Genomic DNA, 25,573 nt, shown 5'->3' on the forward strand with positions numbered 1-25,573 from the left:
TTATTAGACACAAAATAAAAGTTTAGGTACTCAATTAGAACAAAGAAAAATTTAGGTATCACATTAAGACAATGGTCTAAGTTTAGATATTAAATATGAAAAAAAAAAAATAAACTCAAAATTATATAAATAAACCAATTCTTAACCAAAAAAAAAATGCAATATTAATCACTTAAATATAAAAGAAAAATAAAATCGTATACTCTTAATAATAAAGATCAAGTATCTAAACAATGTCCTAAGGTTTGAGTTAAATGGTATTTGATTTAAGGAAATGCAAACTACTTTTCCCTCTAACTTTCTTTCTTATTATTCTCATTATACGATATAATCTAATAATCTAAACCATTCATTTTTTTCTATCACCTTTTAAAAATTATCTCTACAAAAACTGAACGGTAGTATTTAAAGGGTGATCTAAAAAATTAATGATTTCAATCATAATATTACACTGCAAAATGATTAAGATAAGAAGAGAAAAGGTTGGAGGGGAAAATATATTGGGAACTATAACTAGCATTCCTCTGTGCATTTTAAATGACACATATGCTAGAAGAATTGAATGGTATTCTTTTATCAAAAACTTTGCCCTTAAATGTTCCGCCCCTGCATCAGAGCATCCGGCATCCCAATAAGTCCTGTCATCCACTTCTTCTAAACGAGAAAATCTAACCCATGTTACAAATACACCATTACGTTCAAAAGCATTAAGAGCCCTAACTTTTAACATTTTCTTTGGCACAAGGTCTACAAATCAGCAGCATCTTTCTTGGTTTTGTTAATAGATTTGTAGAGAAACCGCTCCCCTTCTGATTACTTCTTCCCAGTGTACCGCTGTCAAAAAACATATGGAAACAGTATAATAGCTTAAATCCATGATAAGCGATGAAGGACCTACATATGAGAATATCAAATATGGACCTACATATGAAGGACCTAAATCTAAACCACAAAGATGGAAAGAAAGCACTAAAATATGTTTACTCACCTGCTTTCCAATATCAAAAGGGACATATTTGTATTTGATCATGTGTAGGATCTGCCGTTTCATTGTGAGGACAAATAGAACGATCCAGTAGCATAGCAATATTGGCCAGAAAACAGGTACATCCAACACAGAGAAAAAAGTCAAGACAAATGCAACAATGAATGCCTTTGTGATGGAATACCTGAAATCATTAAACAACTTCATTTTTTAGGAAAAGAAAAGGTCAAAATCAATACAACATCAGTACATTAAACACTCCAAAATTCAAACATTTGTGTATATAAAATCAATAAAGAACAATTGACAATTCACATCCCTACCTGCTTGTCATTTTATGAGGTGAACCTGCTAAAACAACCCTCAATCCCCCAACGTATTAGGACAAGGAAAGAAAGTCTCAACTCTCCTATATAAAACAACCCCAATGCCACTTTGAAAGGGAAGAAGGAAGAGAACACTCTAAAGTCACCTCTCCAACCTTGGACAGGAACATCATTCTTCTCTTAAGCTAAATAAATTCCTTGTAATAAGAAACTCCGTGAACGTGGTCCAAATTGGGGTGACTAATATCTTTGTTCTATAGCTTCAGTTTGGTCCTGAAGCTAAGGTATAGGACCAATGCAGGCTACTACCCAGGAAGGTGAATCAGGTTGCAGCAAGATATCTGAAATTTATTTCTTAATTATATTAACTAATACTCCATGGCATAAACACCTTGTCGACTCGAGGCATTTAATAACTCCCACAAACTGATGGCTATAAACCATGTTAGCTAGGAGATCATTTCAATCAGCAGAGCCATCCTTCTGTAGATCAGAGCTAATCCCACAGTCAACTGAGGATACAGTTAAAATCCGATACTCATTATTCAAAGATAAAACGATTTTCTACCACTAAATTAAAACCCATCAAAATCCTTCAGTAAAGAGGGAAATATATGGTTTACCAACATTCTAAATAAGTTAAACTAAATACCCACAGGGAAATTAGTATACAAGCTCCCCATCCCCGCTGCTCAACAGTCAACAATTCCATTCCATTCCAGTCAAGGACAAAGGGCACTATTAGAAGATACTCCAAACATTTATGACTACTGAGAGATGTATTTCTATTTTCTACAACCATTCACATACACACAAACAAATGGAAAGAGGGGGTTCCATCACAATGAGGGGCAGACCAAGCATGCCGCACACCAAGCCCCATGGGAAACATAAGGAAAAAGGAAAAGAATCTTCAATAATGTATCTACAGAAATGGATAATACTAATTATTTAGATGCCATTATTGCACATATGAACTAAAAGAATGAAAGATATTTACCAGAACTTAAATTCGGGAAGGCGGCGAACAAAAGGCCTAAACTCATCAGCACCTTTTGTTGGCAGCGAAGCCCCATCCAAGGCTTCAAGCTCCGGGTCAACCTTTGGTGAGAAAAAACCTATCAAGAGATTCAAGACGTAGATCCCCAAACCATAGGAGATAACATAGAACCCCTGGACATAGTACACACGCAATATGTAAATCATTGCCACAGCAAGGGTGCCTAGCCACCTATGAAGTGTGTGAGGAGTGGACCGATCCAAATAGTACTGGAATGCTCTTGAAAAATCGCTTTTCCATTGGGCAAGTGGTGCCACAGCTGCTCCATCACTTCCAAGTCCCTCCATCAAAACCGGAATGTAATTTGTGACGGAAATCTCCATAAAACCAAAAACATAACGTCAAGAAGAAAAAATTGCAACAATACAAAAACTAAAGCATGTCATGGACCAAAATGACACTCATTTTTGCCTGATCAGGAAAAAGCGTGTGAATCAATATCCCAGTTCTTCTACCTCATTTTCTCAGAAACCAAACGGAGGGCTACAGATTGCTCTTGTACATAAATGAATGAATAGTTACAGTAAGATAAACCTAAGATTCCAACGTAACACAAAGTCCCGACTGGTTTGAGGGTTATTAAAATTCAAGTTACATTGGATTATCAATGGCTTTCGTTAATGAGCATATTCTACAGTTCCCACCAGTTTTTTCCTAGTAACCAAACAGCGGATTAGCAAAATTTACAGAAAACCCAAAAATAAGATACGAATTATCGTTTGGCCAAAAAGATTAATCAGGGTCTAGGCTAAATTAAGAATAAGTGAATATTCGATCAGCGAAAAAGAGAATTACCTGGTGAAGATTGAGAACCGTTCGTAACTCAGTATTGGAAGTAGGGTTTCGAAAGTAGACAATACGAGGAAGATGATGAATTTACGACGGTTGATGCTCAGCGATTGGCTTGTGGTCTCTTTTTTGGTTTTTCCCCATAAAGCTCTGGGTCCGGATCGTGAGATTCACCCGCGTCCTAGATTCGTCAGCAGGCCTAACAACGGGTCGGGTCGGGTCAAGCAATTCAATATGAAAAACTTCATTAAATATACTTTTTAAATACAACTCTAACTTTTTTTAACTCTATTTAATGAAATTTCCCGATTACAAATAACTGATTTGATGTCAGTATGTCACCAATCTTAGAAATATGACAACCACTTGCAAGGGATAAAAGAGGTATATGCTAAACTGCTAAAGACAATTAGAGGGGATCTAAAGATTGAAATAAGACTGAGGATGGTAGTTAATGTCCAACTATATTTGGCTTTAATTTGAAATCAAATAATTTACATCAATCATAGCGGACTCTTACCCACTCAATTATCATTACCTAAACAGGCTAAACTATATGTCATAGTATTATGAGGTCTATATTGAAAGGAAAAACTAGTAAACTGGAAAAATAAAGTAAGGTTTTATTAGCCTCAAGGTTCATGTTTTCATCATGAAATAAATATAAGTAGATGATCTACTTTTTTTAGACTAGTAAATTGCCAAAGCAACTCATTTTAGTGTTAACTCATTGTGAATACAAATAAATATAAGTAAATGATCCATTCTCTTTTAAATTAATAGAGATATAATATATAAAACATATATAAAAAAATTTAGGCATTTATTTCAAAATCAATTAGCAATGGAAGGAGTAACTCAAATCCTTATAAACTACTATGCAAGGTTATATTTTTTCTAATGTGAGATAACGCTTTACATTCTTACACGCTTCCGCACGTGTAGCGTTACTTAAGCTAAACACGTAGACAACTCATATTGAGTGACGTGGAGCATGTGTGGCCACTCGACCTAACACCTTTGAACAAACCTGCTCTGATACTATGAATAAATCTTGTCATTCATCCAAAATTAATTGGTAATGAAAGAAGTAGCTCAAATCTTTATAAGTCACTATATAAGACTATATTTTTTTTTCAATAACTTCATATTCTTACAATATAAGACTTACGAGAATAGAAAAATGACAGATAACTGAGATAAGAGTAAAAAACAAATAAATGAATTTCGTATATATTATAATTAATTTTCTAAAGTTTTATCAAAATTATTTAAACAAGTACTGTATTAAACATTTTATAAAGCAAATTTTTAATTAATAACATAAGTTAACAATTATAATGTCCCGGAACGTCTGGACAGTTGCAAGTGGTGCTGTGGTGGATAGCAAGTTTACGCAAACTTCATCGAAAGAAGAAAATTCCTAAAACTTGTCCACGTGTAAGTTTATTATTGGTTGTTCATTTTGTTTAGTGAACGTAAGAGAAATACTCATTTCAACTCTCGCTGCCAATCATATGTCATTTCGACACATAGCCGAAAGAACAGCCGTTGGATTGATTCCGTCTCAATCCAACGACTCGTATTGACTTATGACTGACCGCTGCAAGAAGTTGACAGAAGCGTCTTCGTCCATTCTCTCTATAAATTAAGCTCAAGAGCTTTCTCAGTCTCCTTCTCACACATAAACAAACACAAATCTATAATCCATTTTTGGCTGTGCATTACTGGTAGCTATGTAAGTTCTTCTTATCCCTTCTTCAATGGCTTCAGAGATTTTCGTTTTCGTTTTCGTTTTCGTTTATTTCTCTTTTTCTTCCAGTAATCTATGTGTTGTATGCTTGATTTTCTGTGACAGAGCAAAATTAAGTGATACCCATTTGATTAAAATATTGATGACTGCATCTGGATGAAGATTAGTAATGTATCTGTTTGATTTTTTTATATGGGATTTGCTGCGTTTGAAAAAGCTTGATGGTCTGCATGTGGGTTTCTTTGATTTCTTTGGGTCCGTTTTGAGTATGCATGAACACTTCAATTTCGTGGGTTTCTTTAATCTTATTGAACGAGTGTGATTTTTTTTTTTTTGTATTGATTCTTTCATTTTCGAGACTTTAATGGGTGGTAATATTTACATGCAATGAGTATAAAGTTGGGGAGTGCCGGAGTGGGGTCATCAAACAAACACACTACTGAAGTAACCTTGCCATATCTACCCTTATCATATCTTTCTGTGTTGTGGATCATCAAATTTGACGTGCCTTCTGTGTCTTTTGATTTTGTGTGAAAAAAATTTCCATCTAATTTTCGCTTGTTTTCTAAGATACTTGTTATTGTTTTTGTATGTATATTTTATAAATTGTCCCCTTGATTTTGAAAGAAGTTCCAATTTGTTGATAGCAGATCATCTTCTCACCTCTAGGTCCTTATTAGTTCTTTGTTATGATTTCCACCAAGTGTAATTCACTATTTCTCTGTAATTATTCACTGGAGGAATTATGATTAATTTCAAGAAGATTATGTGGTTACCTTTTTGTTTTTCTTCAATGCTAGTTGAAGTGGTGAATATGGATAACGATGCTGGGGAAGGGAGTGCAAAGCATTCGGGATTCCCTCATCCTCATCCTCCAGTTAAACTCAATGAAAGAATCCTGTCTTCAATGTCCCGGAGATCTGTTGCTGCTCATCCCTGGCATGACTTAGAGATTGGTACGATTTCCTTGCAATTTTTTACCTTCTTTTTAAAACTTAGTGTGCTTGCTGTTGTAAGTTGTGGTGTTATCTTGTTAGAGAGATTCTTTCATCACTGACTCTTTCTCTAGGTTTTTCTAGAGAGATCTCTCTCTAGAACAGACACACACTCTCTCTGTCTCTATCAAATTCTCTAGATTGTCTCATCTGGAATGTTTGACTTAATCCATGATTGGATAGGTTTAAGCTGCCACTCATTTTGACATCATTAGCTGCAAATCTAGAGATCTCTCTTGCACCTCTCATTTTGATTGACTGAGCATTCCTTAAGTCAGCAAAATTCAGACCCTATTTCTTTATGTATAGATAGAGAGAGAATTTGGGTTCTTGTGTTACTTACAACATGAGAGAAAGTGAGGTGCAGTCAGTATAGGTACTAGTGAAGTGAGATGAATATTTGTGAATGGGTGTGAGTAGCTGAGAGAAGCTTAGGTGCCCTGTGTGAGTATGGTAGTTAAATGTGTTGTGTGTGAGAGGCTATTGTTAAAGGGTTCCGTGCAAGAGTTAAAACTTAAGAGAAACTTACATTTGGTTAATAATGCTTGCTTTTTTCATCTATGCAGGACCTGGTGCGCCAGCAGTTTTCAACTGTGTAAGATGTTGTTTCTATTAGTCTTTATTGTTGATATCTTTGCCAAAGGGCCTTTAAAAATTGATAAATCCAGGATAAGGTTGTGTAATGCTTCTCTTACTGGATGATGAACTACATATTCTACCTCCCTTATTTAAATAAATAATTATATACTCTAGCTCAAGGTTATTTATTACGCCTGTATGCAAATCCAAATGTGAATTTCTGTGGCAGGTTGTTGAAATTAGCAAAGGCAGCAAGGTTAAGTATGAGCTCGACAAGACAAGTGGCCTCATAAAAGTGTGACTCTTATACTTCTTTTTTGAGCCATGTTGAACCATGTTTATTCTTTATATCGTTACCTTTGTTTTATATACATTGTTATCATTGTGTTTGCTAGGGTGCTGGCATATGATGTGAAATTTATGCCTTTCATGGAAAATTCTAATGCATGAGGTTCTTGACTGTAGGTTGATCGTGTTCTTTACTCATCGGTTGTTTATCCACACAACTATGGTTTCATCCCACGAACAATCTGTGAGGATAGTGATCCTATGGATGTCCTGGTACTGATGCAGGTAATGTCATTTGGATACATAATTATTTCCACAACGAAATAACATCCAATTTTGTATATTCGGCTGAGATTGTTAGCCACAACCTTGGATTTTCCTCCTGTACAGGAGCACGTGTTACCTGGTTCTTTTCTTCGTGCTCGTGCTATTGGATTAATGCCCATGATTGATCAAGTAAGAGTTTATCCTTTTGTCTCATGTTATCTTATTTGACTAGAAGATCGGCACACAATTATAGAACCTTTGGGAATAGATAAGATCTTGACATCACTCTTTGGGGGGAAGCCAGGGATTTATTGTAGAACAATTGAAGTTTTAATATAATAAACAAAGGAAGTTTTGTTTATTCCACTGGTTTTTCACTAGCTTCCAGAATTTCAAATTCACCCACTTGTTTTTCCCTCGTGAGGATCTGATTCCATACCATCTAGAAGTGAATGGAGCTATTGATAACATGAGTTCTATTGCAGGGTGAAAAGGATGACAAAATTATTGCAGTATGTGCTGATGACCCTGAGTTCCGCCATTACAAGGACATCAAGGACCTTCCTCCACATCGCCTTGCAGAAATTCGTCGATTCTTTGAGGACTGTATCCAATTATCTCATGCTTGCTAATAATATTTCCTTTTGGCTAGCTTTTAGTCCTGAAAAAATTAATTACATTGCATTGAAGCAGTTGGGACTCCTATTAAGATAAATTACCTAATACCCTGTTACATCTTCTAAGTTCTAACCACCCAGTAAATTGATTGCAGATATTTACTGGATACTTAAATCTCTTTTGTAATCTGCTCATCCTTTTACAATATTTACTGGTTTTGCTGTATGCCCTTAACCTCTGCATCATTATAGACAAAAAGAATGAGAACAAAAAAGTTGCTGTTGAAGACTTCCTACCCGCTGAGGCTGCCATTGATGCCATCAAATACTCCATGTGAGATAAAAACTTTAGTTTCTCTCTGTTCATGATCACCTATAAATTTTGCAGATGGAACTTGAATTTCATTTTATTTTTTCTTAAAAGGATGCATTCTGTTGCAGGGACCTGTATGCATCTTACATTGTGGAAAGCTTGAGGCAGTAACTAACCTGTAGACTAATGATTGATATGGCTGGAACCACGAGTATTGAATAATATGGTGAGGCTGATAGACTTCTTGCTGAATGCCTCTATATACAAGTTCAAATGCTTGGAACCATCAAACTGTTTTTCTTGGTTTGAATTGATCTTATTCTGCACTTTTGACCATATATCTCTTGTACGGGATACCATGTGTTGAATGTTGTTTCTGGAAGGTAGACTTTTTTTTAAGATAGGTTCTCAAGTGGTAGTATGGTTTTATATACTACCTTTTAGGTGCCATTTCAATATCGGCTTCGTCAGTAGCAAGGATGAATATTGTTTTCCCCCACAAATGTGGGGAAAAAAGAAAATTGAAATGGTAAAAATAATTTCGTGCATTTTTTATGCAAAGATCGACTTTCCAAGTTATTTCCCATATGCATTCTAATTGAAACAGGAGATATTATCGAAACTTAATTTGATCTATATATTAAAATTCCTATCCACCTCACTCGTCAAGTAAAATGTCTATTTCTTCTTAAATGAATAGAGATTTAAAACATGATAAGAGTTAAAGCATGAGAATAGGAAGAGAGATGAAAGACGAGAGTAAAAGACAAATATCGATTAGAAAGTAAGTACATTTAATGAATATATTTTAATTAATTTTGGCTAAATTTCACCTTTAGTCCTTGTAGTGTGAGTTAGGTGTTACTTTGATTCTCGTAATTTCAATTGTTCTGATTTTGATCATGTAGTTTATAAATCGTTGTAATTTAAGGACATATTAACATTTTTGTTCATTAATTTGTTAAATTAGTCATTAAATCACTAACGGTATGTAAAGTACACGATAAAAAACACAACAAATTTAACGATTTGATAAATGAAAATATTAACATGTATTTGAATTGCAGCTATTTGTAAATTACAGAATTAAAAACATAACAATTGAAACTACATAAGTCAAAGTGGAATTTGTCTCAAACTATAGGCACTAAAAGTGAACATTGACCATTAATTTTTTGAAGTATTAACATGCACGTATTAAAATTTTTCTAAATCAACTTTTTATTTAATAATATACATTTAACAATAAGAGTAAAACTGCATTTGTTGGGTAATCCAGTTAGAAGGACCGTAGAATTACTCATAATGCACCCAAGTTCGATTTCCTCTCTCCCAACTAAAAAAAACCAATAAAAGTAAAACTTTAATGTAATAGTTGTACATACCTTATATGTATATTTATCTCATATCTCATCATATGACTAAGTGTCTATTGCTCTTCACGTGATGAGGCATGTACACTGGAGTAAATTTTTCTCTTAACGATTGTAATGACCCGAAACACTTGTAAAGTCGTAAGTGATGTTTGTTGTATCTAGAACAAAAAGGCCCATGAAGCTTGAAGAATGTGTTATATGGTATATAACTCCAATTTTGAAGTATTTCTCTCTATAATATTGATACCAAGTTTGAATCTCATTCTCCATACCAGACATTTTTTTTTTTGTTACATTGTAAAGAATTAAACTTGTATCTATATTAATCATATCCTAGTACCCCACAGAGTCACACACCTTCATCATTTAGAGCTAATCTCAAATCATTGACTCAAAAGTGACCGTAATTGTTAACTAGACGTTTACTCTATCATTTAATAAAGGGTTTTTTTTTGGTTTTTTTTTCATTTTTAGTAGCTAAACTTTGATCATTGTCTCAATGTGGTACCTGAACTTTTATTTGTCCTAATTGAGTACCCAAATTTTTATTTTGTGTCTAATAAGTACCCAAGTAAATTTCTGTTAAAATTGTTAACAAAAGTTAAGGACAATATAGTCATTTCAAAAAAGCTATATTTTAATTATTTTCTTTTATATATTTAAAAGTAAAAAAAAATACAAAATTACAAAAAAAAAAAAAAACAATGTACCTTTTGCTACTACCCACTCACCCACCACTCTCTCTTCCATCTCTCCTCCATGGCCCTCCCCCCTTGCTTTCTCTGCAAATTGTGGAAAAGTGAAAAAACAAAATCAAACCTCTCTCCTCCTTGGACAACCCAGCCTCCCCAACCTCTCTCCACCATCGGCAACCTCTCTTAACCTACCCACCTTCCCTCTCACCACCATTTGCACTGGTCGAACGCCTTCTCTTCCCCTTCCCTTTTTTTTTTTTTTCTTTCTATCCTTCTATTTCTCTCCCCCTCTCATTCTGGATTTGTACCAGCCTCCTTCCCCCCCTCTGCATCGGCTAACTCCGACACCATCAACGGCGACAACCCCCTCTTCCCCCTTCTCTCTTCTCTCTTCGCCCTCTCTCTTTCCCTTTCTCCTTTAAAATCTGCAAATTCGATTCAAAAACAAAAATCTAAACAAAAACCCCACAATCAACTTGCCAAAATAAAAAATAGAGAAAGAGAGGGGCGATGGAGGAGAAAGGAAAGGGAGACTGGTGGGTGGGTGGTAGCAGAAGGTGGAGAGAGATTTAATTTTTTTTTTTTTACTTTTAAACATATAAAAGAAAATAATTAAAATCTAACTTTTTTGAAATGACTATATTGTCCCTAACTTCTGTTAACAATTTTAACAGAAATTTACTTGGGTATCTATTAGACACAAAATAAAAATTTAGGTACTCAATTGTGACAAATAAAAGTTCAGGTACTACATTGGGACAATGGTCAAAATTTAGATACTAAAAATGAAAAAAACCCTTTAATAAAAGATAAAAAGCAATAATTATAGGCTCAACATGAAACATGAAACATGAACCATGACTCATTGAGTCATTGACCTCAAGCATCAAATAACGAACCGTGATCCATGGGTTACATTTCATGGTCATGATGCACCATGAACCTGACAAACATGGGCTAAGAACGACTTCCCCAGGACTCCACCCCAATGCCCAAGCCCCAATGGGCCCAATCCCCGAGCCACAGTTTCGCGAGCCTCACTGTCTCAGGTACTAGGCTCAAAGCCTTAAACCTTGAACCTTGGACCCGGATTTCATACCCGGACATTTTACATTTGTCAGCGACACGTGGCATAAAGTGAGAAATGAGCATTAGAAACTGTAGGCAAAGCTAGCCGTAGACAAAAACTCACTCTGGTGGTGTTGCAAATTGCAGAAGTTTGGATAGCGAGTGAGTGAGTCCAGCAAGCCCTCCCTGTGTTCCCCAACATTTCCATTTGTCACCGCTGTCTCTCCTTCTCCTCAAAACTCGATGCTCTGCTCCCACACCCTCAGCTGAGAGACTCTCTGAGACTGCCTTCCCCAACACACTAACACACACCACCGCCTCAATCTCCGAGAGACCAAGATGGGGACCTTGGGAAAAGCAATCTACACCGTCGGAATCTGGATCCGCGAGACCGGCCAAGCCATTGATCGTCTCGGCTGCCGCCTCCAGGGCAACTACTACTTCCAAGAACAGCGTACGTCTCCTCCCTCCTATAATTACCCTCCTTCTCCAGCTCCAATTCAATAAACCCTAGCTTTATACACACGCATTACACACAAATTCACAATCTCGATTCTGGGTTCTGCTGCTTTGTTTATCGAATCGAATTTTGAGACTCACGGAGGTTGTATACTTTGTGATTGCTTTGTTTTAGTGTCGCGGCATCGGACGCTGATGAACGTGTTCGACAAATCTCCTGTGGTTGATAAGGAGGCGTTCGTGGCGCCCAGTGCGTCTATTATAGGCCAGGTTCAGGTGGGACGAGGTTCTTCCATATGGTATGGATGCGTTTTGAGAGGTAAGCTCTCAGTCATCGTCTGTGTCTATGTCGCAATTCAAAGCATACCCATCAATTAATTTGATCATTTGCTCTATAATTTCTGATTCTTGTTGTTATCAGCATTGAAAAGTAGGCCACGTTGTTGTTAGGATTAAAACAATAATTATGTATTTATTTTTTGGGTTTCTCTGATTGTGATTCCTGGTGTGAAGGTGATGCTAACAGCATCAGCATTGGCTCTGGAACCAATATACAAGACAATTCCCTTGTCCATGTAGCAAAGTCTAACTTGAGTGGGAAGGTTTTGCCCACTATAATTGGAGATAATGTTACCGTAGGTGAGTTACATGTGATCATGTGTGTGTTTCCGGTGATTTTAGCGTAGTCTTGATGTGGGTTTCGTGTAAGGTTCTTATTCTCATGGTTATGGTTTTCGATATGAACTATACAGGTCACAGTGCTGTCTTGCATGGATGCACCGTGGAGGATGAGGCATTTGTTGGTATGGCTGCGACCTTGCTTGATGGGGTTCATGTTGAGACACATGCCATGGTTGCTGCTGGAGCCCTTGTAAGGCAGAATACAAGAATCCCCTGCGGAGAGGTTTGTCGACCCTCCTTTTATTTGCTTCAAATTTGACAGTTCTACATCTAGTTAGACTAGTCTCTTGCTTTATCTCATATTGTTAGTACAAAACAAAAGCTCACATAGGAAGTGCATTCGAGTGACTCAGTGAGCTGACATCTTTTAAGTGAATGCAGCTTTCAGTTTGTTTATCCTACATTTGTGACCAACTAGAAATTTTGAAAGTGGTTGGTTACTGATTATTTAATAACAGGTATGGGGAGGTAATCCCGCAAGGTTCCTGAGGAAGCTCACAGAAGAAGAGATGGCCTTCATCTCCCAGTCAGCCATAAATTACTCCAACCTGGCTCAGGTTCATGCAGCTGAAAATGCAAAGAGCCTTGATGAGATAGAGTTTGAGAAGGTGCTGCGAAAGAAGTTTGCGCGCCGTGATGAGGAATATGACTCAATGCTGGGTGTCGTTCGGGAAACACCGCCAGAGATTACTCTTCCTGATAACGTACTGCCAAAACAAGTACCTAAGGCTGCTTAAAAGTGTGACTATAAGGATGCTGGTAATGGTACCTTTCTTGAGATTTAGTGTGAGTATTTTGTTTATGTGCGGATTTATGGAGAATGGCTGCTTTACATTTCCAATAATTTTGGGGGCCATCTAAAATGGAAGGTCAAACATGGAGTATATTTCTGGCCTATGGCTCTGCTCATCCTTTATGATTGGTCAGCAACTTCATTTTTTATTTCCGAGAAAAGAACTGCGATAATGGAACATATATGTTTGGATGTTTTCAAAGCATCCTGGAAGGTCCTTTTAGATTTGTAGTTTTGGAGCTTACTGTCATTTTGCATTTGTTTTATGAAATAAAGAAAGTGAAATCAGGCATCGGAGCCTGCTAGAACCTTTGGTTGAGTGCTATATAGTGGATGGCTGGATGCGTTTTCTCACTTCTCAGGACCTGTGACTCAAAATCAAAGAGGTCTCTACCTCTATTAAGAAATGAAAAGAGACCTAGACCAAATGAAAGTTTCTCCCTCTATTAAGAAAATAAAATAAAAACCAGATACGATATATATTCTTTTCTTTTGGTTATTTTTCCCCTTTACCCAAACTTGCTTAGCTTAGAAAGTGACCTTGGTAATAGGTTTGAAACTTTGAACAGCAATCTAGGAGAAGCAATAGGTTTTTCTCCTGGTAATCGGGAGAGAGTTTGTGGCATTACATTTATAGCTGATTAAGCTTGATACAACTCAAATATGAATAACTTGATATTTGACTCAGCTCGACTCATTTTCACATCTCCATAGCATTGTTTGATAAAATGATATTTGCTCGTGTGTGCTCAACTGCTTATGGGGAAGAGTTGGGGCCTTGGAGCTAATGACCTAAGAGCTTTTGCAGTAACTGGGGTCTTGAGAGAGAGAGCCATGTTTGCACTGGGTCGATCACCTGGGCAACATGGGCCTTTCTCTAGAGTTGGGCCTCCCCTGGGTCCTTACCTTAAGGAGTGTTTTCCCATTCTAACAGAGCCTGCTAGACTACTTCTGTGGGCTGGTTTCTGTAGAGCTATTATTGATAACATAGTCATAGTGTACGGCTATCATCATCGTTAAGTTAATAATGACCTTGCTTAGAGAAAACGAAAAAGTTCAAAAGACCTATTCTATTCTACTACTACTTGCTAACGATATAATTATTACATTATAAGAAAACTAAGGGGCATCTGTTTTCAAAACTTGAAAGTAAAAGGTGTCCAAGGCCCCTTATGAGTACTGCTACTACTTCTAACATCATGTCTAATTTTTATTGCAATTACTTCTCCAATCCAAAAATGTAATAATAAGTTGACAAGTGAGATTGTGAGAACCCAACCTGGTGATCAGAACTTTGAAATGGAACTCATGAGGTCTTGATTCCACACAATGCTCTTCTTTTCCGCCAATTTTGAATTCTTGGTAGTTGGTATTACACTATTACTTGTACATTTAAACTGTTCCATTTTCAACTGGTCAGGTTAATAGTATTCATTTGTTTTTTGAACAAAACCCGCTCTCTCTGTTAGTTGACAATCACTTGTAATCTCATTTTCACATAAACTACTTTTATACGATCAACCTACACACACATATATATATTGTAGAAAATGTCACATATGACTATCACATAAAAAAATTCTTTCAATTTAATAAATATTTTAAACTCTTAAATCGAGTGTCTACTATACCTTTTGAGAACTGCAAAACTTTACTATTACAAGTATATTATATCCTTCTGTAACTAATCACTTGATCTAAAATGTGAGATTTACCGTCATTACATGAAATTTTTACTCACAACTTTCCATTTGCTTCTTTTTATAAGCCATTCTTCACTATTTTTTCAATAGATATACGACATTCTAAATTTATGTGTCACCCACTAAGCATGCCAACCAAGATGACTAGCACGTCTTATACAGACTTCACTTTGTAGAGAGCACCAAGCCTGTATTTGCGCTCTTATTACGGTCTTACCCTCTCTTGTACATTAATATTTCATACTATAATGTGTATTCATTAGTATATGCATATTTTTGCATGATTACAAACAAATTCATTATTTAAGAGCAAGAATGATGACCTTTTGTGCTTTGCTGAATGTGACTGTCATAAAGTGGCAAACACAAGGGCCCAAAAAAGAGAAGAAGAGCCCCCTTCTTTACTGGTATTGGTAATTGGCATGAGGCTTATGGGAGAGCCAACCCTGGGTTTAATAATTCAAACTTTTGAACAAGATAAAAGAAAAATGTGTCAGAAGTTCAGAACCACCATGCAACTGTTCGAACTTCAAACACATTGTATACAACTCGTTTGATAAAGAATTGAAGCAACCCCACATTTTCTTTTCTAATTGTTTAATTATGCTCAAGACCGGACTTGAGATTCAGATGGCCGAAGTAAATCATACAAATACTGACCTCGAGTCTGGAGATGAATATTAATGTGATTTTATTTTATAAGGGATCGATAAAATTTAAGAATTCTAAATATTTAAAGAACCAAAGTGTTTGTCTCATTTGTTAATTTTCATGAATCACGAGTCATGAGCCTCTTATGTAACAAATGGATATCGTTTTAGTTTTATTAGTAAAAAAAATGATGAACATAACAAAATAAAAGTAATTTAAAATATATAACGTAATTTAAAAAGTAAAATGAATTAAAATAAGTTTCGAAACAAAATCCGACACACACGATATAATGATATAACTTAGGTGATATGAGCATAATTAAGGCTTTTATTAATTTGCAACATTTCTTTGAATCTTTGAACCAGGAAAAGCAATGAATTTTACCTGTAAGAAAAGGAGAAGCTGCTTGACAGGCCATACGGGGACAAGTGCCAAAGTAATCAAAAGAAGATACGGTCCATGTTTGGCTAATAAATTACTAAATTCACATTCGGATTCCCAGAACCTTGTTTTATTGTTTTAATCCTTTTTTTTATTTTTTATTTTTTATTTTTTTTGTCCTGCTTTCAGACAGAGAGAGACAGACAGTGTTGTTTCTTTGGAATATGAATCTTAGGCAGGTCTTCAAAAGAAGAACATGGTTTTCTTTATTTTTAGTTGGGTATCTTAAAAATAATAATATTTGCTGCCCAGCAAGCTTTATGGGTCTTTATAAAAAAAAAAAAATAATAATAAAATATAAAAAAACATATTCAAGTAACAATGGGAGCTTGTGCTTGCTTCTTTGTAAAGATTGTATTTCATTAACATACTCATGGGCCAAAATTCCACTTTCGCCCTTACCTTTATGGATCGAGATTCCTTATTTGTTTTCATTTGATTCTTAATGTTTTTTTTTTTTTTTTTTTTCATCTTTTGATTCTTAATGTTAATTCTGTATTATAAATCTAAGGACATGTAAGTAAAAGAAGAAATAAATTCAAAATATTTTTTGAGTGTGTAATTATATTTAAGGATATGCGTGGTGTCATACTCATAGTTATTAAATTTTTTATACATAATTAGGATTTTTTTTTTTTTCTGATTGGGATAATTAGAATTGGACAAGTATATCAAAGAATCCAAAAAATGTCATCTTGGTGATAAGTACTTAACTACCAGTGACAATTGAATCAAGTAGTACAAAACTTTTATTATGAAAATTGTTAAAGCGATTTATTGTCAATCTACACATCAACTAGTGATTGTCTGACAATCATTCATGTGTAAAATTCATTATAAGATCTAAAGACAAGTAACACTGTAACAGTGCTAGCTTGTGATTGTCCTCATTTTCTGTTGCAGGAGTGAGCAGTTGAGCTTAATGCTTCTACTGCTGCCAGGGCCATGTTAATAATTAGCCCCAAGGTCAATTTGAAGGCAAATTGGTGCAACCAATTTGAATGATTGGCTTTGGCCCCCCACAACATTGAGCCAGGAGGACTAATTGCCTCACTCTCTGTGAACAGCTTGGCTTATAATTAATGCCATAATCTAATGTCTCCATCAAAACCCTTCAAATTGTGGGGAAAGCATCAAAGCACACACATTGCATGCATATAAATTATCCACATTAAATTGCTCCAACTACCACTCTTTGATGGGTTGTTTATGCATTTTTAATGTTGACACCTAATTTTTGCTTGCAAGCTGTTGACAAAACTTTATTCCTTGATGATTGGATGAATTTAAAAGTGGTGGATTAGGTAGAGAATATAAAAACAAAATTGGGTTTCAATGCTTTTCTTTGTTGCAATTTGTGTTGGGAATATTATTGTACATGAGCAATTTCCAAAGTTGATGATGATTTTTGTGTCAAATTATGAGAAATATCTAAGACAGTTTTCCATTTTCTAAGTGAAATCTTCTCAATCACACCTTAAAAAAAAAGAAAATCCAATGCCCAAAACTCATACATCAACTCTATGGTTTATTAACAAATTCATTCCAATTTCACGTTATCGTTGATTGCTTGATTAGCAATCCTCTTGTAAACCATGGTTATGCATTAATGTTTTTACACTATTGGAAATCTGCATTGTAAATTTGATGTTTCTCTTTATGCAATATGAAAGCTCTTTTCTAACCAACATTTTTTACACTATTGTGAAAGCTTGTCATGTGACTCATGTCTTAAATTATGATTGTTATATTTATTCAAAGAGGGGAAAGTGAAAAGTTGAACTTTATTCTTAGATATATAGCCTATGAAAATGTTCTAGTACTATGTACCCTACTAAATTATGAACGTATTAACTCTTTTGAAGTTGGTATAAGTGGTGAGGGTATGTAAGATAATGAGGTAGGTTTTGAATATGTTGAGAGTAAACTTTAAGCGCTCTACTTTAAAGTTGTACTCCACTAAATTACAATTGTACAATTAATTATTAGTATTTCAATTGAAAAGACTGTAAATTATCAACAATGCACTCAAGTTCGATCTTTCTTTATAACTAAAAAAATATATAAAATTGTACAAATAAATAAAAACTTCTAAATGGCCCATGTGTAACTCTCTCTTAAGTATTTATTTTTGGATTAAAAATCAACCGTCCACAACTATTGATCAATTGACGATGGACTAAAGCGTGTTGTAAGATCATCACAAGCAAACATCTATTCTATTTTCTTCTCAACTTGACTGTTGTAAACTTGTAACAATAAAAAAACTCGTTAAAGTACATTGTTGATTGGTGTAAAATCTACGTAAATCGACAGCCCGCACTTAGATTACTGACCCATGATATTCTCCTCCAAACAAAACATGACAAACCATCTTTCGCCAAATCGAATCAAATGATGTCATTTAATACCTAAAAACTCCTACCACTACCTCAAACTACAGCCTCTACCATTCCTAAAGGGGCAGTCTAAGAGAAAATCTCAAAAACTCAGGACCACCACCATTCGGTCCATTCTAATAATTTTACAAATAGAAGTAGCTAGTTGCTTGTTGATGGCCAACTTTTTTGCCATTGAAGTTGATGATATTTACAACCTCACCCCACAAATAGTCAAATACCACCAAACAAGGGGTGTCCACAAGGCACAAGCGTACACATACCCAAGTCCTTGCCAAACCATGAAACGACCCTTGTGTGGGGAACCAGGTTAGGTCTTCGTACCCAAATTGGGACAGTTCGGTTGGGCACTTGGACGCATAGGACGATATCAGAGATTCGAACCCAATATAAAAATACCCAAATTCCCAATGGCACTTTGTCACCGGTTACCGGATAAACCGGTCATTCCAAAATTGAAAATTTCAAAAGGAAAAAGAAAATTCGTCATGCAAAAAATGCAGTACAATTATACGAGTCCTTTTCCGTCATTTCACACTTTTCCTTTTATTTTCCTCTTTCGTCGTCCTCTTTCTGAGTTCTGAGGAGTCCTCAGACTCTGCAGCAGAGACTCAGCTGCAGTAGAGAGAGAGAGAGAGAAAACGGAGCGAAGAAAGCCAAACGGTTCAAAAAGCAAACCCTAGGAGGCCAGGAGTAGGAAATTTTTTCATTTTCATTTTTTTTTATCATGGAGAATCTTTCGCATACTCGCCATCCAAACAGGTCGTCTTCGAAAATGATCAACAATGGCGGCTTTTTGGCCAAGACGCTTTACGACGACGTTTACGGAGGCCCGCCAAAGTTTGGCCTTTCGTCTCTCTCGCCTCGCCTGGAGGACTACAGCGAGATTTTTGGGAGCTTCCACGCGTCACGCGCTTCCTCGATTCCGGTGCTGGATGTTCCCGCCGTCGACGAGAACGAGGTCTTCTTCGATGTGCGGAGCTCCGGCTTCGACTACAGCGAGGTCTTCGGAGGCTTCAACGGTCTGGATTTCGCGGTCTCCTACGATGACTTGGTTAGCCAATCCAAGGGTGGAGATTGTGATGTTGATGATGATTCCTCTGACGAAGCTTGGTATGATCATGCATTTATTTGCTCTTAAGTTGTTAGCTTTTGGTACTTTCATTGCTTAATTCCTAGTCAAATGTGTGGAGAATGTGTTTTTAAAGTAAATTTTTTTACCTGAAATGTGTGGATAATTACTGTGTAGCAGCTACATGTGAGCTCGTTGAACAATGTCTATGGTTTTTAGCATTTTGGGGAACACATATATTTGTTTCAATGTTTTGGGTTTTAAGTCGAACTAGGTGACCAAAACAAAGAAGCCTTGTAGATTAAGGTATATGGGCAAATTTTGACGAGGTAATTGACAGCCAGTGAAAACTGTGATCTGGGGCTTTTTGGGTTCAATAAGTTAGAAAAAATGTCTAAAGGGAGGTTTTTAATTTAAAAAAATTGGGTTGTAAGTAAATTTTTGACCTCTCTGATAGTAAATGAGGCTAACTAATGTGTGTAACTGGGCTTCGAGATTAACTTTTCTGTTGGGATCTCTGGGTGGTTTTGGTTCAAGGTTGTGACACAAACCTGGGCTCAACACCTTTGCTCTACTCCTCTTCTTGAAAAACTTCTTGATCTTAATGGCCATTGCAGACCGGAAGTCTAACAATTTACCACCTATACAAAAATATGTACCAATCTTGCTGAATGAGCGTCTTTACACATGAAAATGTTGAAGAATTAAGAAACCTAACTGTTTTGTCTATATTTGTTTTATTAAATGAGGAAAAGAAGTTGTTTTACCTAATTTGAGCGTAGCAATGTTAGAATTTGATGTTAGAATATGTTTGTCTTGCTTCCTCGTTCATAGGACTCCTGCAGAATCTGGGTCTCTATCAGAAGGGTCAGATCATTCTGGCAAGAACCAGTACCAGTGCTCTTCAAATGGAGATCCTTACCTGTCCTTTGATGGAAGTACAGAGTTCAACATGTCATATCATAAAGCTCAACAAAGCAATGAAGGTTCTTTGAATGGGATGAAACATGTAAGCCAGGTACATGTCGTCCCTGGGTATTCATTTGTGCTAGATGAAATCACTCCCTCGCAACAGACAGAAAATGAGAATCCAATCTTCCACGTGATTGATGATAGCAAGTTATATATGAACTATAATGCGGAAATGGTGAATGAAAAGCATCTCAAAAAGACTCTGTCACACCCACCTAATGGTAGTTCTGGTGGACACACATTTGGAGACAACCGTAAACCTGAAAGAGGATATGTTAGAAACAGTCCTCATCAAAAAGAGCCGTTTGTAACTATATTGGACATAAATCTTAGAACTCAGCCCTCTCAATTGCCACCACCCTCTCGACCACCGCCCATACTCGATGGAAGCAGTGGAGATTCTGGTAGATTGTCTTCAAATTCTAACACTGTTGCTTCTGACAGGACTACAGGTGATAGTTCTCCCCCTTTCTTTGATGTACAGGTAGATGCAAGTTCATCTGCTGCAGCCTCTGCAGCAGCTATGAAAGAAGCAATGGAGAAAGCTAAAGTACAATTGAAAAGTGCAAAAGAGTTAATGAAGAGGAAGAAAGAGGGTTTACAAAGCCATACAAAATCGAGGTCAAAGAAAGAAATAAAAGAGAAGGAAGGAAAGGTGGGTAAGATTGTTGATGGTTCCAATAGTATGAAAGATGATAGAGTGCAGGGCAGTTCTAAAAGGGAAGACAGTGGGATGAAATTTTCTGTTAGGGAGGGAAGGCAAAAGGTTTTGAAGGCATCCAGAGAAGTTCCAGAAGCTTTAGAAGATGAAAAATCTCTAAACGTGGCTGGAAATTTTTCACAAGAGAAGTATGGGAAGGGATCCTGGTCATCTCAAGGGTCTTTTAAAATTGATGAAGCTAGTGAATGGCAAGAAGCGACGCAATATTTTGAATTGGTGGCATTACATGAGTCCAAAAAGGCTTTTGAGCAGGCAAACAAAGAAAAGATTTTGATTCAGAACACAAAAAGTCATGAGTCTAGGCAGAAAGATAAGGCAACCATGAAAGCATTGGAGCAGCAAGAAGAAAATGGTAGGAAAGTAAGAGCAGTTATAGAAGATCACAATGTGGAAGAACTTGAGAAGAAACCTCATGGATGGGAGGAATGCAATGTAAGATCAAAAGCTACTAAGGAGGCACACAGGCGAAAAGAGCATGAGAAAAAGGTAAAAGTGGCTCAAGAAATTTGTGAGAAGGCACAGAATGAGATGAGCTCTATAATGGGCAAGCTGCCTGCGGAACCTGAGAAGCAAAGAGATGGATCTGAAAAGTCAGAAAAACATGGCAACATGGTAGAGGTTCAAGATAAAGAAAGTAAGTTCAAACTTAAGCAGGCTAGAATGAAGGAAAATGAAGCAAAGTTGAAAGAAAATGATAAAAGAATTAGAAGTGAGAAAAGACTCGAGGAATCTTGTGGAAGGGAAGACTTTGAAAATAGACAAAAAGAAGCTTTGGAGGAGGAAGAGAATGAAAGAAGGCTTGAAGAGGCATTTAAACAAGCAGAAAATGAGAAGAGACTGAAGAAGGTTCTTGAGCAGGAAGAAAATGAGAAGAGGTTAAAGGAGGTTCTTGAGCAGGTAGAAAATGAGAAGAGGCTGAAAAAGGCTCTTGAGTTGCAAGAAAATGAGAAGAAATTGAAAGAGGCTCTTGAGTTGCAAGAAAATGAGAAGAAATTAAAAGAGGCTCTTGAGTTGGAAAAGAAGAAGAAACAGGAAGAGGCTACTCAAAGAGAAGAAAATGAGAGGCGGCTGAAAGAAGCTGTTGAGAGGGAAGAATATGATAAGAGGCAAAAGGGTGCCCATGAAAGAGAGGAAAATGAGCAGAGACATAAAATGGCTAATGCTTGCGAACAGCAATATGACATAACAAGATTAAAGGTAGCTCAGAACAAAGAAGGAAATGAGAGAAGATTAAAAGAAGCATTTCAGCAAGTAGAAACTGAAAACACATTAGAAGAGGCTAGAGGGTCAGAAAAGACTGAGAAGACTGTTGAAGGTGCTGGTAACTGGGAAGAACTGAAGGTCCTAAACAAGACACATGTGGGAACAGAGTGGAATGAAAATGGTCAGGAACTACGTTCGGTTAAAGGAACACTGCCCATGGAAGGGGAGCATCTCATGGTATCTGATGAGACATGTAACCAGGATTGTAATAAGAACTGTCAAGCAACTCGAATGGCTAACAAGAAAGATGAAAACAGTGAAGCAATGGAAGTAACTCAGCAGGCCCCTGCTACTGGAAATAATGGAGGGCAAAGGACTGAATACAAAAATAGTGGTACACAACCAGAAGTAGTTGAACCAGTTAGTGTGTTGATTGATTTAAAATTCAAAGCATCTGGTGTGTCCCACGAGGATTTGGAAAATGGAGAGAACCAGTTCAGAAGGGGAGATGCTAATGAGTCTCTTCCCTTAGATGACAGTGAGGAGAAAGCAGGGGAAGAAATTAGTACTGAACCTAAAGTTAGCAAAAGGGAATTGGAGGGATTTGAAGTGGCAGATCTTCCGGTTGTTGAAAAGTTCAAAGCATTTGTCATGGTCCAAGGAGATATAGAACATGAAAAGAGCCAATTAAGAATGGAAGATGCCTATGAGTCAATTCCTTTAGACAACCACGTGAAGAAGGCAGGAGATGCTGGCACTGACATTGGACAACCACATATTGAGAAATTTAGGAGTACCTCTCGACTGGACCTTGATCATGAAACTCAAAAGAAGGAAGTTGCTCAGGAATGGAAAGAGAGAGAAAAGGACTTGAAGCAAGCAGCCTCAAATCGGGAAGAAAACTTGACACCTGAACGGGTAAAAGAGTTTGTTGAAAATAAGAGGAAAACAGACGCAGCTCATCCAGCTATGGCAGAAGTAAACAGCCAGAAATCATCTCAGCAGGTTAATGCAGGCCAGGTGCCAGAGAGAAAAGAGAAGAATGTTAAAGAAACCCTTAAAAATGGGGAGAAAGAAATTGAAAGGTTGAAAAGAGAGAGAGAGTTTGAAAATGATCGCCTCAGAAAGATGGAGGAAGAAAGAGAAAGGGAGAGGGAAAGAGAAAAAGATAGGATGGCTGTTGATAAAGCAACACTTGAAGCTCGTGAATGGGCATATGTGGAAGTTCGTGAGAGGGCAGAAAGGGCTGCTGTGGAGAGAGCGACAGCTGAAGCTCGACAAAGAGCAATGACAGAGGCTCGTGAAAGATTAGAGAAGGCATGTGCAGAGGCCAAGGAGAAGTCATTGGCAGGGAAGGCAGCTATGGAGGCCAGGCTCAAGGCAGAACGGGCTGCAGTAGAGAGAGCAACTGCAGAGGCTCGAGAGCGTGCTGCAGAAAAATTAATGGCTGACAGGGCTGCTTTTGAGGCAAGAGAACGAGTCCAAAGATCTGTTTCTGATAAATTCGCTGCTTCTTCTAGAAATAACGGGCTGAGACAGTGCTATTCATCCTCGGTTAGTATTCTTTTGTCCACTGGATTTCTCCCCCTTTTAATGAATGCATTTTCTCTAACAGCAATCTGAAATGGCTGTTAATTTCATAGGATCTACAGGACCCTCAATTTCAGAGCACCGGGGGTTCAAGATATCCATATTCCTCAATTTATGGTGGTATGTGTTTTTTAATGCTCCAAGGGTTATTTCATGCAAATATTTTTCAAAATTCTCATCAATTTCCATCGATGTTTGACTTAAGCTTGGTTGGTTCTAGACTAATGGTCTTTTCTGAAACTTTCTATTACACAGAGAGATATGAGGGAGTTGAAGGTGAATCAGCTCAAAGGTGTAAAGCTAGACTAGAGAGGCATGCTAGAACGGCTGAACGAGCGGTATGATTTTAAATCATTTATAATCTGTGTGTGATATTGTCTGTCTATACATACCATTATAATTCCGAGCTTTCTGGCACTGGTTCAGGCAAAAGCTCTTGCAGAGAAGAATATGCGTGATCTACTTGCACAAAGAGAACAAGCAGAGAGAAATGTAATTATTCTCTACACTAATTTCTGGAACATCAAACTGTTGTTGCATTTCTATCTGATTCACTTGGATCTAATTCTGTTTGTAGAGATTTGCTGAGACTCTGGATGCGGATGTCAAGAGGTGGTCAAGTGGAAAAGAGGGGAACTTGCGTGCATTACTTTCAACCTTGCAATATGTAGGTGTTTTTTAACTGGATGTGTTTTGGCATCATGGCATCATGGCATCATAAAATTTTAAATTTACCTCAAATTCTCAAGTGCAACTTGTCTGTTGATATCTACTATATAACTATTGTAGTTAGAAATAAATGCATTCTTCATGAACCTCCTTTATTGTTTGAACTTGATCTTAATAAAAATTCAGTCTATAGAGTGAGGCTCTAGCGGGGGTTACTTGAACTAATTTTTATTCACTGGCAGATCCTTGGGCCTGATAGTGGTTGGCAGCCTATTCCCTTAACAGAAGTCATAACTGCTGCTGCTGTAAAGAAAGCTTACAGGAAAGCCACTCTTTGTGTCCATCCTGACAAATTACAACAACGGGGTGCAAGTATTCAACAGAAGTACATATGTGAAAAGGTTTTCGATCTTCTAAAGGTGTGTTAAAGTCCATTTTCTTTTGTGGCTTGATATATGAGTTTAGAACAAGAACTGGTGGGACATTTTTCAAAGTATTATATGTGTGTGTGTGTGGGTGTGTGCAAAAGCTTTATAACCAGCTTGACTTCCTCCTTCACTTGTCTTATTTGGTTGGTTGGTCTGTTTCACTACAGGAAGCTTGGACCAAATTCAACTCAGAAGAGCGGTAGCAGCCTCTTGTATGTATGCTGAGAAGCTGCATATTATATATGTAATTTGATACGCTAGTAATTATCTATATATCTATATATATTTATATTCATCAGTTGATTGTAGTCATCCATGTAGTTTCTGATTGTGAGCTTTAAACTTTAAAGCTCAAAAGAATAGTTTCGCGGCAAATATAATTGAAAGAAATAGGGGTGTTATTTGTTCATAGTCACGTGTTACTGTCGAGTAAATTAAGGACAGAAGAAGGCATATAAAACTTTCCTTCCATCTCGACCGGCAAATATAGAAGGGGTTTGAAGGGTGATGTTCTCTTGCTAAGAATTCATCATATTGGGTTATACATTTATATAAGAATTCATATAACTAATGGCCGACATTGATAATTTTAGTACATCAACTTATTAAATTGTCTATACAAGAGAACATTTTTCAGAATTTTAATCATTATTATGATGACCTAAGATTCTAAGAAC

The 25,573-nt window shown here is 36.7% G+C and overlaps 4 protein-coding genes across 5 annotated transcripts; 3 read left to right on the plus strand and 1 right to left on the minus strand.

Moving 5' to 3' along the window:
- Positions 1-498: 498 nt before the first annotated feature.
- Positions 499-3,320, minus strand: LOC147284693 (Rer1 family protein). Its single transcript, XM_086243439.1, has 4 exons — positions 3,167-3,320; positions 2,312-2,688; positions 989-1,169; positions 499-834 (listed from the first exon to the last, which is right to left on the minus strand). Exons 2-4 carry the CDS (start codon positions 2,656-2,658, stop codon positions 814-816), a joined length of 549 nt encoding a protein of 182 aa, XP_086099565.1. The 5' UTR covers positions 2,659-2,688; positions 3,167-3,320; the 3' UTR covers positions 499-813.
- A 1,452-nt stretch (positions 3,321-4,772) lies between these two features.
- On the plus strand, positions 4,773-8,520 carry PPA2 (pyrophosphorylase 2). The gene is made up of 9 exons (XM_086242992.1): positions 4,773-4,898; positions 5,714-5,869; positions 6,475-6,503; positions 6,717-6,782; positions 6,953-7,060; positions 7,166-7,231; positions 7,528-7,648; positions 7,912-7,993; positions 8,101-8,520. Exons 2-9 carry the CDS (start codon positions 5,728-5,730, stop codon positions 8,141-8,143), a joined length of 657 nt encoding a protein of 218 aa, XP_086099118.1. The 5' UTR covers positions 4,773-4,898; positions 5,714-5,727; the 3' UTR covers positions 8,144-8,520.
- Positions 8,521-11,225: 2,705 nt separating this feature from the next.
- On the plus strand, positions 11,226-13,354 carry LOC147284695 (gamma carbonic anhydrase 3). Its single transcript, XM_086242975.1, has 5 exons — positions 11,226-11,565; positions 11,746-11,889; positions 12,084-12,209; positions 12,323-12,474; positions 12,710-13,354. Exons 1-5 carry the CDS (start codon positions 11,451-11,453, stop codon positions 12,986-12,988), a joined length of 816 nt encoding a protein of 271 aa, XP_086099101.1. The 5' UTR covers positions 11,226-11,450; the 3' UTR covers positions 12,989-13,354.
- Positions 13,355-18,835: 5,481 nt separating this feature from the next.
- Positions 18,836-25,305, plus strand: LOC147284696 (Chaperone DnaJ-domain superfamily protein). Of its 2 annotated transcripts, none has more exons than XM_086242973.1 (8): positions 18,836-19,354; positions 20,148-23,763; positions 23,853-23,919; positions 24,055-24,137; positions 24,226-24,291; positions 24,377-24,466; positions 24,711-24,887; positions 25,064-25,305. In XM_086242973.1, exons 1-8 carry the CDS (start codon positions 18,969-18,971, stop codon positions 25,097-25,099), a joined length of 4,521 nt encoding a protein of 1,506 aa, XP_086099099.1. In that variant the 5' UTR covers positions 18,836-18,968; the 3' UTR covers positions 25,100-25,305. The 2 variants fall into 2 exon arrangements, with proteins under 2 accessions (XP_086099099.1, XP_086099100.1); XM_086242974.1 differs by having other exon boundaries at positions 23,862-23,919.
- The last annotated feature ends 268 nt before the right edge of the window (positions 25,306-25,573 follow it).

Source organism: Dryas octopetala, chromosome 5 (assembly GCF_963921425.1).
Source record: "Dryas octopetala chromosome 5, drDryOcto1.1, whole genome shotgun sequence".
NCBI classification, from domain to species: Eukaryota; Viridiplantae; Streptophyta; class Magnoliopsida; order Rosales; family Rosaceae; genus Dryas; species Dryas octopetala.